This window comes from Xyrauchen texanus, chromosome 16 (genome assembly GCF_025860055.1).
Source record: "Xyrauchen texanus isolate HMW12.3.18 chromosome 16, RBS_HiC_50CHRs, whole genome shotgun sequence".
Taxonomy (NCBI): Eukaryota; Metazoa; Chordata; class Actinopteri; order Cypriniformes; family Catostomidae; genus Xyrauchen; species Xyrauchen texanus.
In genome coordinates this window covers 10,714,896-10,728,506 of record NC_068291.1, presented here as the reverse complement: position 1 = coordinate 10,728,506, position 13,611 = coordinate 10,714,896, and the positions used below count along the sequence as shown (strand labels likewise).

The 13,611-nt window shown below is 34.1% G+C and overlaps 2 gene segments (V, D, J or C); both read right to left on the bottom strand.

Moving 5' to 3' along the window:
* Positions 1-6,103: 6,103 nt before the first annotated feature.
* LOC127656727 (T cell receptor beta variable 30-like) lies at positions 6,104-6,725 on the bottom strand. The segment is given in 2 exon segments: positions 6,104-6,568; positions 6,671-6,725. Coding segments are annotated over 2 exon segments (408 nt in total).
* A 4,099-nt stretch (positions 6,726-10,824) lies between these two features.
* On the bottom strand, positions 10,825-11,296 carry LOC127656726 (T cell receptor beta variable 27-like). The segment is given in 2 exon segments: positions 10,825-11,162; positions 11,243-11,296. Coding segments are annotated over 2 exon segments (387 nt in total).
* Positions 11,297-13,611: the final 2,315 nt, after the last annotated feature.

The following is a 13,611-nucleotide window of genomic DNA, read 5'->3' as shown; positions in this document are numbered from 1 at the left end:
AATACAATTATTGCCAACCAGGTGTACGCATGTTACAGAGTGTACCTAAGCAGTTTTAAGGGGGTACTTATATTTTTTAAATATATATATATATATATGTTAGGGCTGGGAAAATATTCCATAATTTTAATTAATAAATGGCTTCACACGTTAAGTTACTTTTTAAAGGAAAGAAAACAGAATAATCTGTGTAATGTCGTGTTGGTTTCAAAATTGTAATACTTGCAGTGGAACATACAGCATGTGCATATACTGTAAATGAGTGCTCTTACCAATCTCCCTCACTCTTCTCCACAACAATCCCATCAAATATCTGAGTACCTGTATATCAAGCCAATATCAAACTAAATATAGATCTAAAATAACAGCTTCTATATTTCTAAAATGTCTTCAGTTGCGAGGAAGCCATACTTCTGTTTTCCACCCACAGTAATGATTGACAGTGGTTTAAAAGGGAGTTATTGTATAAAGGCCTTTGTAATAATATTGATCATGCTAAAATATATCCAGTAATATGAGGAACGCATAAAAAGGAACACGTTTCTGGTTTAGTGTTGATTAAGGGGTACTTGATCCTTACTGATGGGACTGTGGGGATAGAAAAGACAAAAACTTTTGGACAACTGGTCTGAACAGTCATATCAAGTTAATTTGCTAGCACACAAACACACCAAACATGTTTGTTTGTATATTATGGTGGGACTTTTCATTGACTTCATTGACCCCGTTACACATTTACAAAACAGTATTTGATGACTCTTTCTAATAATCGGTTGTCCTTTTCAAGCTACGAACATCTCTGTACCCAAAGTCAAGGTCCTACCACCTTCTCCAAGAGAGATCTGTTCCCAAAACAAGATAGATAAATCTTCAACTTTGGTGTGTGTCGCCTCTGGCTTTTATCCTGATCATGTCCATGTAACCTGGCAAGTAAATGGCAAAGACAGAAAGACCAAAGTGGCAACTGACCTTACAGCCCAACAAGACAAGAGTAATTTAAAGTACAGTATCACCAGCAGAATGAAAGTTGATGATGCAGACTGGATGAACCCCCAAAATATCTTCACCTGTACTGTTTATTTCTACAATGGAAAGCGATACATTGATTTCAAATACAGCATAAGAGGCCAAAAAGGTTTGTAAATTGGAAAATAATGTAAATAAGGTAATAAGGTTTTTAAAGTGTTATTCCTGGATACAATATCTTAAAAGCAATTTTTTTTTTCTTCCCCCCAGATCGTAGAGGTAAGCATGCTTTTGTCATCGAAAATTAATGTATATTCCAAGTGAAAAAATAATCATGATACAGTGGCCACAAGGCATGTGGACATTTGAGTCAAGTAACACTTAAAAGGAATTAATGTAATTGCATTGGATAACAAAACATCAACCATCAGCATTTTTCACAAAAAGATGTTTTAATTTCAAAATAGTGCTGTAAATGTAATGCAATTAATTCTATAAAAATAACTCATTAAAAATAATTAATGTAAACATGCACCTATGACCCATATGGACATGTCATAATAAAATGACATATTATTGTACCATTGGAGCAATTCAAAATTGAAATAAGTGTAACTTTGTGTGTTTTTACAAGCCACGTCAGCATTGGGTGGTCCATGCAACTCACTAAACCTCACAGACAGCACAGCCATAGAATAAGAGCCGATACACACAGGATGCATTCTTGACAGCGTAAAGAAAAACAACAAAATGCAGGAATGTCAAGATATGATTTTTCTAAGTTTCAACTACTTTTAACTTATCACAGTGACCTAAAAATGCAATGTTTATGATGCTGAATACCAAAGACACTTCAGACGCATCCTTCTGACATGATACATAAACATGTACATAAACTGACAATCAAAAATAATGCAGATTGAAAAGAGAAATTGTCCTGCTGTGAGAGCAGAACAGATTGACCGGATTTAATTGTCTTCCATTATAATGCAAGTTTCAAACTGAATTATTATATTTATTATATAGCCTATATTATATTTATAATTATTTGAATTATTAATTATGATATCTTTATTTGGGATCATTTGTCCGCAAATATTGTTATATGTGATTAATTCATTAAATTATCTTCATGTCATGTAATTATTTTGATTAAAATAAAATAGCAGTTGACAGACGTAATTACAAAACAATGGATATAATCTTCAAAACTAATACAAAAAGCATTTGGACACTCTTCTAGGACACCTGTGTAAACTTGAGGGGACCTGACTTCATACATCTACTAAAAATGACTGTGGGAGCAGTTAGTTAAAACAAAAATAATTGAAACATGGCTAAGAATAGTGAATTTTGAGAACATTCGTGCAGACGCTAATTGATTTGATGTTGTTATCTAATGCAATAAAATACAAGTGTGGTTTAGGTTTTAAAATACTTGTTGGGGTCACTGTGTGTTCATTGCTTGGACTGTAAAATATAGCACTGTGCAAAAGTTTTAGGCACTTTTAGGATGTCTTCAAAAATAATGCCATAACAAGTTTACATTTATCAATTCACATCATACAAAGACCAGTAAACATAAACAAAGCTATACCAATATTTGGTGTGACCACCTTTGCCTTTAAAACAGCACCAATTCTCCTAGGTACACCTAGACACAGTTTTTCTTTGTTGTTGGCAGATAGGATGTTCCAAGCTAGCTACATTTCTTCTATCTATAGGTTGTCTCAACTGCGTTTGTCTCTTCATGTAATCTCAGACTTACTCACTATTCATCAGGGGACTCTGTGGGTGCCATGCTACCTTTGCAGGGCTCCCTGTTCTTCTATTCTATTCTATTTGCAATAGGAATGTTCGGGAGTTTCATATGCATATTTGCTACTGACACACAAAAGCTGAAGATTTAAATAACCATCTTAAGACAGTTTTTGTGAAACATCTTATGTGCCTAAGAATTTTGCACAGTACTGAATATATACATACAGGTGTGTATGTGTGTGTGTGTGTGTGTGTGTGTGTGTGTGTGAGCGTGTATTTATCACTTTGTGGGGACCAAATGTCCCCATAAGGATAGTAAAACCTGACATTTTTGACCTTATAAATCATACTAAATAATGTTTTTTGAAAATGTAAAAATACAGAAAGTTTTCTGTGAGGGTTAGGTTTAGGGGTAGGGTTAGGTTTAGGGGATAGAATATAAAGTTTGTACAGTATAAAAACCATTATGTCTATGGAAAGTCCCCATAAAACATGGAAACACAACTGAGTGTGTGTGTGTGTGTGTGTGTGTGTGTGTGTGTGTGTGTGTGTGTGTGTGTGTGTGTGTGTGTGTGTGTGTGTGTGTGTGTGTGTGTGTGTGTGTGTGAGCGTGTATTTATCACTTTGTGGGTACCAAATGTCCCCATAAGGATAGTAAAACCCGAAATTTTTGACCTTGTGGGGACATTTTGTCGGTTCCCATGAGGAAAACAGCTTATAAATCATACTAAATTATGTTTTTTGAAAATGTAAAATTGCAGAATGTTTTCTGTGAGGGTTAGGTTTAGGGGTAGGGTTAGGTTTAGGGGATAGAATATAAAGTTTGTACAGTATAAAAACCATTATGTCTATGGAAAGTCCCCATAAAACATGGAAACACAACATGTGTGTGTGTGTGTGTGTGTGTGTGTGTGTGTGTGTGTGTGTGTGTGTGTGTGTGTGTGTGTGTGACATGTGTATAATGTAACAATCGTTGCTTTTCACTTCGTTTCAATTGCATGTTTGTGATATTAGTAAATCTGAGGTCACTGAACACGGTTGGCATTGGCTACATCCTGTTCCTCTCCAAGAGTGTGCTGTACGCTCTGATTGTGGGCGGTCTGATGTGGAAACTCAAGGTAATCTACAATAGTCATTGTGTACATCTCACATCATCAAATCTGCAATCCAGAAATCATATGCAATAGCCACACATTCATGTCACATCACGTTCATTGCATTAGACTTAGCAAGACCTTTTTACAGAACTAACTTCACTGAGCAATATTTTGGTAACACTTTACAGTGTCCTTGTTATACATATTACATGTATTTACTATAGTAATAACAGTAAAGTATGCATAAATACATGCAACTAACCCTAAACCTATAGTGAGTACATGTTGTTAATTAATATTACTCAATACTGTAATTACACTGTAACAAGGACACACTTTTTCTAATTACTTTTAACCAACTGGTGCCAAGGTGATATTATGTAGATGTATGAAATCAGTTTATTCAGGTGTTTTTATTAAAGTATATCGCATATCTATCTAATGCAATGATATTTATACAGTTTAAGAGTTCATTACTGTATTCAGTAAATATTTTATCCAATATTATTATGATCTATATTTTTTCCCACAGTTTTCAATAAACGGAAAACAATTACCAGAGGAATGAGACACATTTGTCATCATCTTCACCATTGAGAGATCAGAACTGTTTTTCTGTCTTATTTACTGAGTTGCTTATTTGCTGTGTTTTATTTGATTCATGCTTATAATTGTATAACAGTGTTTGTTTTTGAGATTGTATGCCTTCAAATCAAATATTAAAAAAATAAATATGAATAATTTTCCACAAATCTGGACACTTCCTTGTTAGTTTAGCACACACATCAAGAATTAACCCATACATTGACTGGTTAAGCTAAAGCTATAAGCAGGAAATGGCAACTAACCATGAGAAGCACTGTTTAGGTCAAATGCAGAACTACCAAAATATTTTCTTCTGTTTGTTCCTGGCATTTTGGATTCTGTTTTTTTGCTATGACTAAAATATTCTTTATTGAACTGCGTCCTTTGCTTTACGAGAAAGAGAGAATATTTGCATCTGTTCTGCACAGTGGAAAATTTGCACATTTGGAAAATGTGGGTGTGTTATCTCAGTTATGTAAGACAATTCCAATGAATCAAGAAAAATAAGACATTATATGACCTGTAACCTCTACGTTTTCTCATGATGTGAACTCCAAAGCTTAACAAAGATAACTGATTTATAAAAAAATAATAATAATATATAATTATTATTTTCCAATTTCCTGGAACAAGACAAAGTAAAAAGTACTAACTGTGAAACTGCAACTGAAATAACATTTGCAAATAACACCAACTATACATAGGCTCACAAATAGAGAGTCTGAGCATTCTTAAAACATTTTTGAGAGAATCTTATCCTGATACACATCCATACTTAATACTAATAATTGCATGAATATGTATTCTTCTCTAAACAAAACACTGTTTGTTTTCTCATTTCTTTATAAAATGTAAATATAATCCAAAACCACTTAATTGGAATAGTTATTCTAGTTTGAATGGCCTACAGAAGACATAAAGCATCAGAGAGCAGACTGTTGCAGCTGAAAGCAGGATGTGGTGTCATTTCTTTGCAAGCAGTGCAGAGGTGTTGGGCAGGATGTGGTCAGAACACTCTTGAGATGTTCATGTTCATTCCTGCATCACACACACACACACACACCTGCAGCACCCAAGCCTCAGAACTCACACACAGAAACAGTGAAAAAGTGCTGCTGCATGGAAACTGGTGCAGGGCTGATTCATTTGTGGAGCATGTTTGCAGGTTATTGTATCAACAGTCTGCACCGCACACCCACACATCTGTATTGTTTTTCTGGAACATATTTAACTCATGCATTTCCATTGCTTAATTTGAGTAATCTGAAGCCTAATACGTCGACATGATGTTAGAAAAAATTTATTTATGAAACTTGTATTATGAAGTTTATTTTAAGCATTCAACTTGGAAATTAATGAAAACAATAAAACCATTGCAAAGTATTGAAATACACCGTGGGTTTCAAATAAACACAAAACAAATATTGCAATTCTGCTTTTGTTAACATCTTTGATTTAAAAGTACAAACATAAAATACCCTGGTTACTTATTATCTGATTTGGGCTTTAAAAAATACTTAAAATATAGGTATGTCACACATTAATTGGCCAATGGGAAAAAATCTTATTATTTAAATCTTTGCATACTTAGGTTTCTATAGGAGTTTCTACAGTATATAGAAATGAAAAAAATGCTGTATATGAAATCAGATTTACATGTAAAGTAAACTTAAGATAGTAATATAACTCCTCAGTATGTTTATATAAAACATTCTGCAAATAATATCTGGGGAAAATCAGGGCATTACTCAGTTTATTGCAGTTTGAGACAGACAAGACCTCGGATATTACATTTGAGCTTCCATATTAACTCAGAAAGGTGTTTTCAACCGTTAGGGTTTTTGTGCAGCATTCAGATTCGTCTAGTTTACTGTGGGGACTGGCTGCACAGTACCAAACAGCAGAACCACTCTGGGTCACATTTTTGGATTCCAGAAATATCTGCAGAGACTCTGGCCTGTTGGACATAAAATCCCCCTCGCTTTTTGGGTCCATTATGTCTTTACCCAACGAAGTGAACACCAGCTTGAAGCTATCTTGTTGGGTCCAACGGTACCAGAACAGGTTTGGGTTATCAGTGCCTGTAATGACGCAGGAGACCTTCATTGGTCCACCTTGTAGAAGAATGATCTCCTTTGGGTTTTGGTTTACCTGAAGGCCTGAGATGAACAAAAAGAATTAGAATGAGTAGCCTAAATACAGTATATGTGATGCTTGGAAATATTATTATAAAGTCAGGTTTGATCCAATTTGTAGCTTACATATAGTGGCAGCCCATTGTAGTGATACAAACAAGACAGACAAATACAAATGCATCATGAATAACTAAACATACTGTAGCACAGTCTTGAGGATTAAATAAGTCCAAATATGATGTGCCCCTAGAGGTGGTACTAGGTGGTGCAACCTAGTGGTTAAAGATTTAAAGTAGGTTGGTTACTTAACCCTTGTGCGAACATCGGGACATTTTTGTCTTTTTTAATTTTGTTTTTTTCAATAATTTGTTAATACCAACGGCATAAATTTTGCCAAAGGTGTGTATTTTGGGGGAATTTTGATATTTCAACATCAGTTCGTATTACATCTATAATACACTGTGTACACAAAATAGTTACACAAAATGTCCCCATTGAAATCCATTAAATCTGCAATATTTGATCCCAGTGCCATTAAAGCATAAAATCATGAATTCTATGATATTATGCTTTTATTCCAGAGGCCTGGTTTCAAAATGTTACATTCTTTATATTTTCCACCAGATGGCAACATTTTTCTCATGTTTAGCCTATGGAGCAAATACATGTTTTTTTTTTCCTATTTTCTGTTTGCTGTGTTATAGAGCATTGCAGGACAATTGAATCAATTATGCAGCTAAAATTGTGTTTGTGTGTTAGTATGGATGTCAGAATGTGTTTTGTATATGTGTATTGAGAAGTGTGTGTGTGTGTGTGTGTGTGTGTGTGTGTGTGTGTGTGTGTGTGTGTGTGAGCGTGTATTTATCACTTTGTGGGGACCAAATGTCCCCATAAGGATAGTAAAACCCGAAATGTTTGACCTTGTGGGGACATTTTGTCGGTCCCCATGAGGAAAACAGCTTATAAATCATACTAAATTATGTTTTTTGAAAATGTAAAAATGCAGAAAGTTTTCTGTGAGGGTTAGGTTTAGGGGTAGGGTTAGGTTTAGGGGATAGAATATAAAGTTTGTACAGTATAAAAACCATTATGTCTATGGAAAGTCCCCATAAAACATGGAAACACAACATGTGTGTGTGTGTGTGTGTGTGTGTGTGTGTGTGTGTATGTGGGCAGGTTTAAGTAGTTTACAAGGACTTTTTTTTAGGTTACAAACTGATAAAGAGTCAAGTCAAGTCAATTTTATTTGTATAGTGCCTTTCATAACACACATCGTTTCAAAGCAGCTTTACAGAAGATCAGCATTAACAGACGATAAAACTGTAATGTCTATAAAGTCGATGAATCATCATTGTGTAATTAGATAAAACACGATTCTTAATCGTGTTTAAAAATAATTAAATAATAGTTGTATTAATAACTCAAGGAAATACAAGGGTATTATGCTATAAATGTGAGTTATGAGGACATTTCTAGTGTCTCCATAATTCAAATCGCTTAAAAACACTATATTATGTTATACTAAATTATGTTTTATTGAAAATGTTTTTTCAGAATGTTTTTTGTGAGGGTTAGGTTTAGGGGTAGGGGATAAATTCTATAGTTCGGACAGTATAAAAATCCTTATGTCTATGGAGAGTCCTCATAATGATAGCTGCACCAACGTGTGTGTGTTTGTGTGTGTGTGCGTGCGTGCGTGCGTGTGTGTGTGTGTGTAAAAAAACAGTGGCATTATGATCAGGATTGATGTTGGTTAAAATAATCTAAGTCAGTGAAAGTGGAAAATAATATTAATACACAATATTTTTATGGAAGTTTTTTGACGCATACAATTTTGTCCTCTAAGGTGCTTTTTAAATTTTTTTTAATCTGACACTGCAACAAAATAAAATAATGCATCAAAATCAATGTTGCTAATCACCGGCATATCTCAGACTGTGAAAATCCTCGTAGCATTTAATATATGAAAAATAATTCATTTTTTGTAACAACAGTGGCATTATATAAACAAACTGGCATTCAAAGGATTAAAATCCTGATAATTATGTTGATGTACTGATGTTGGTTAAAAAAATTTACTAATTGAAAGTGGGAAATAATATTATAATATATCATATTATTATGGCAGTTTTTTGACAGACATTTTTGTCCTCTAAGGACCTCTGATTAACTTTTTTATATTGATGCACAAAGTTGCATGTTCAGATATCACAAAGGACAGTCCATACACTATCACCACTTTGTGCTTGAGTAAAGCCCTAAACCACAAGTTGGTCCATAAGAAATAAGCATACTGTAAGTCTATGTGGATCAAGACGCGGACACATTTGTAAATAGAGTATTAAAGCTGATCATAACATAGGTGCTTTTAGCTGTCTGCATATAAGACTGACCTGAGTGCATTGTTATATCTAAAGTGGATGTCTCATCTTGAGCTCTGACCATTATGACACCCTGTTACGACATTGCCGTGCATTTCTTTATACTGAATTGTGTTGCATTTAATGGTCTCTCTCTGTTAAGTGAGTGAGTTAAGTAAGATAATGGTGATAGAGGGGGTAAAGAGGAGAGTTCACTTTAATGGTTGAAATTGTATTAAGCTCAACAGCATGCTTATTTCACCACAATTAAACCAACTTTAGCAGCAACCTATACTGCGTCTCAGCAGAACATTTAACCCTAGTATGTAGAGAGTTGACATAATGTTACTTATATTATGTTTCGTATGACTAATAGCATTAATAAGTAAATGTTGATGCCTAAATAGCATGTAAGAAATACAAATATGTGAAAATAATCATATAACGGGTCTTTAGTTAAAGAACTCCGCAACTAAACAGGAAACACAGTTGATGGCACCTAAAACCAAACCTATGAGACCTGTCCCATGTGTAGATATAGGCAAATCAAGAATAGAATACTTCTACAGCACCATATTACTTTTACTATTTATGAAGTATCTACAGCATATGGAAGTATGGTACCGAACAAAGCAAACGTTTCCATAAGGTTACAAAAAAATAAACACACACTGTCTGTTTCTGGTAAGGTGGTTGAGACGTAAGAGTTTCCTGTGCTCTATGAGTCAACTCCACTCTCTTAAAATACACTGTCCTTTAATTTAGCGCCATCTGCTGGATTCATGTCTTGTTTTGGCTTGAATGTGAAAGCAACGACTCTATAATGTTAAATGACATTTTAACTCGCAAGGTAATTAATTATACAATATTATCTTTAGAATTTAGATTATTGCACATCATTCACTGAATTATGCATATCATCTTTTTGTATATGCATATACATATTAATCCTGACATCACAAAGGACATGCTTACAAGACATTTACTTACTTTAAATAATTATATATTATTTTTGGATGTGTTTTGATTGTTTCTATTTATGATTTTAGTTTATTTTAGCTTAATTTTGGATATAGTTAAAATAATTATTTAAAAAAAAAAAAAAAAAGTTCCTATTATATTTGACCACAACATTTCCATTTCAGTTTACTGAAATTTGAAGTCCAGGTCATTTTAATTTACAGGCTTAATTAAATATTTATACATTTACGTTTATTTACCTGTTCAATTATTATATATTATTCATTTGGAAGCTGGTCACTTCCATAATTTCGTCATTTGTAGGCCTACACTATTTTACATTTTTATGAATTGTTTCGACACCCTGCAAGAATAGAGGATTTGAAAAGAAAAACATAATTGTTACTGTAGCAATGAGGGAGGTCACAAGAGCAGAATCTAAACACAGCTTTTTTTAATAAGAATACTAAATACAAAACTGGATGAACATGGAAACCGGGCAAGACAGGAAACCAGGAAGCAAAAACAACCGAAAACAAACAGGACTGAATCCGGGGCATGATCTGAGAAGAAACATTAACAACCAACAAAGGAGAACAGAAAAACAGGGCATTATATACATGAGGGATAATTAGGTAAATGACACACAGGTGAAAACATTGGGGAAAAACTGGAAGTGATCAGAGCAGGGGATTGTGGGAAGTGTAGTCAGGTGGAAACAGATGATGGGGTAAAACACAGGGCAGACAAAAGTGAATCGTAACAGTTATATTATGTTTCCATTATTATTATTATGTGAGTGCATGAAGTATACAATCTCTTGTAGTGTAGTGAGGAAGAAAAACTATTGTTGAATAAAAGCATTCCACCTGCCTTAGATACATTATTGGATACTCAAAGTGGGCAGACTGAACATGGCCAAAGAAAGGAATTTGGGAAACAGAGAGTAAATTGAATTTTTTAGGTTTTTGTACAGCAGTACAGTAAGTCTGTGTCACTGTGCTCACTGACTGCACAGAAATACACACCACTGTCATCAGGCTGCACCTTTTCTACAGTGAAATATCCACTCTCAGCTACAGTTTTATTGGCTGAATATTTCCCCTTAGGTAAATCACCAAAGTCTGGATTGTTGCTGGTCGAAATAAATGCAACGGATTTCATCGACTCTTGCTGCTTTTGTCTGAACCAGGACATGTAGATATAGCTTGCATCCTTAGTATGACTGCAGTTCATATGTGCAGATTCTCCCTGTAAAACCCATAGTATGTTCGGTCTTTGTGTAACATCACTGGCTCCTGCAAAATAATTTAAGATAATTAAACAAATTTTAATAGTAAATAAAAACCAATGATATAGGAATTTGATTATATCTTACCTGAAGCAAATCCCAGAATGATCAGTTTAATTAGTGCAAGTGTAATCATTTTGATTCTCTGGCAAAACCAGCAGAAATTACACATATATTACAAGGAAGTCATGAGCTTTAGTTGGGAGGCACAGGATGTGACATCACTAACATCACTATGCTTTGCTATAAATCATTTTTTAGAGATTAAGTTCAGATTTGACTGGAGGACATTTTAATTCAAAACTGAAAAAAGGAAACAGAATACAATTCAGCTGAGCTATTGTGGCATTTATGTGGCAACTGCAGTCTGCTTAGCTTACATTCTACATGTCCTACAAGTATTAAACTCATTTGTGTTTAACTGCTGGCAGAAAATCAAACCCAGGGCCAATCAGCAAGTGAAGATAGAGCCACTCAAAGAGGTACCCCAAAAATGACAACTCGTGGCTATGTAGTTCTGTTGGGCTTTGGTACTCAAGATCAGGGGTGTAGATTCCGGGGGGTTAATAATAACATGCAAGTACAGTAGTAAGGTGTGGGACATTTCCAGAGTCTAATGCTGATACACAAGCATCCCTGGGGTAACCATAATCTGTGCTGTAAATATATTTCCTTGTTAAACGTAAATATATACATTTCAATTTAACGAATGCAATTAAACTTTGTGAAAATACTGCATGTGCAATTGTTTTTCTCTGCTTTTTTCTCCCCAATTTGGAATGCCCAATTCCCAATGCGCTTAAGTTTAAATACATATTTAACATCAATGTACAATACCATGGTTCTTAGTAGTGTTCTGTACACCATGCCAGCAAGAAACTTACCATTATATACATTTTCATGTTGGACTATATGATTAATTACAACAGACAATATTCTTCAGGGGGACATCTCATCAGACACTACTACACCACTGGACAGAATTTATAAAGCAAGATGGAGGTAATAAATGTATGTATGTGTTAACAGATGTAGGTAATCTAGGCCAGCATTACAATTGTAAAAAGTAGAATTTTATAATGTAGAAACAGGTTTGTATAGGCTTTACATTGTCTTAATTCTAACTATAACAATACATGTTTTTTTTCTTCTTCTATAATATATACATATATATATATATATATATATATATATATTCTCAAACATATAACATTCTACCACATTAAATTATGAGAGATAAACTCTGATCATTGTGACTAGTGTTCATCTGTGAAACACTCTAATATAGTGGTCTGTCAATGATATGACACAATATTTAAGGTGCACATGGAAACAAATACTACAAAATTGTATGTAGATATTAAAATATTTATTCCACAGTCTCTACAACAATGCATCAGCTCCCCCTATCGTTTACATTTGAACAGAACACAAATTGTGTGTGTTGTGCTTGCTAGTGTTAACGTCCATGTTGTTTCTTCATCAAATAGCAATGTCAAATATAAATCAAGTGAAACACTGAACAGTGTCACATTGAGTAACAAAAACATCATTACATACAGTATCTCAGGTCACTAAGGAGATTATACACTTTTTTTTAATTAAGCGATTAGAAAAAATATATATATATACTGTAAATAATATATACATTGTTATTTATTTATTTTTTGCATTGTCACACTATTCATTAGAGGAAGTTGAGGGATATTAAAGAGGTGGGGGCATAACTCTAAAAAATGGTTGATATAAAAGGTGTGGAATGAGATCCTGGGTCACTAAGGACCCAATTTATGTATTAAAGGTTTAAGAGAACAAATTGTTTGAGTTGTCTTTTTTATTTTATTTTATACATTTCCTTATAATATATTAAATGTATCAATATATCAATATGTATGTACACTCACCGAGCACTTTATTAGGAACACCTGTACACCTACATATTCATATGATTATCCAATCAACCAATCATGTGGCAGCAGTGCAGTACAAAAAAATAATAATGATATGGGTCAGGGGCTTCAGTTAATGTTCACATCAACCATCAGAATGGGGAAAAATGTGATCTCAGTGATTTTGACAGTGGCATGATTGTTGGTACCAGATGGACTGGTTTGAGTATTTCTGTAACTGCTGATCTCCAGGGATGTTCATGCACAATAGTCTCTTGAGTTTACTCAGAATGGTGCTAAAAACAAATAAAAATCCAGTGAGCGGCAGTTCTGCGGATAGATATGATTTGTTGACGAGAGAGGTCAACAGAGAATGGCCAGATTGATTTGAGCTGACAGAAAGGCTACGGTAACTCAGATAACCACTAGTGAGCAGAATAGCATCTCAGTATGCACAACATGTCGAACATTTAGGTGAATGGGTTACAACAGCAGAAGACCATGTTGGGCACTTTATTACGGACATAGTGTTCCTAATAAAGTGCTCAGTGAGTGTATATACACAAA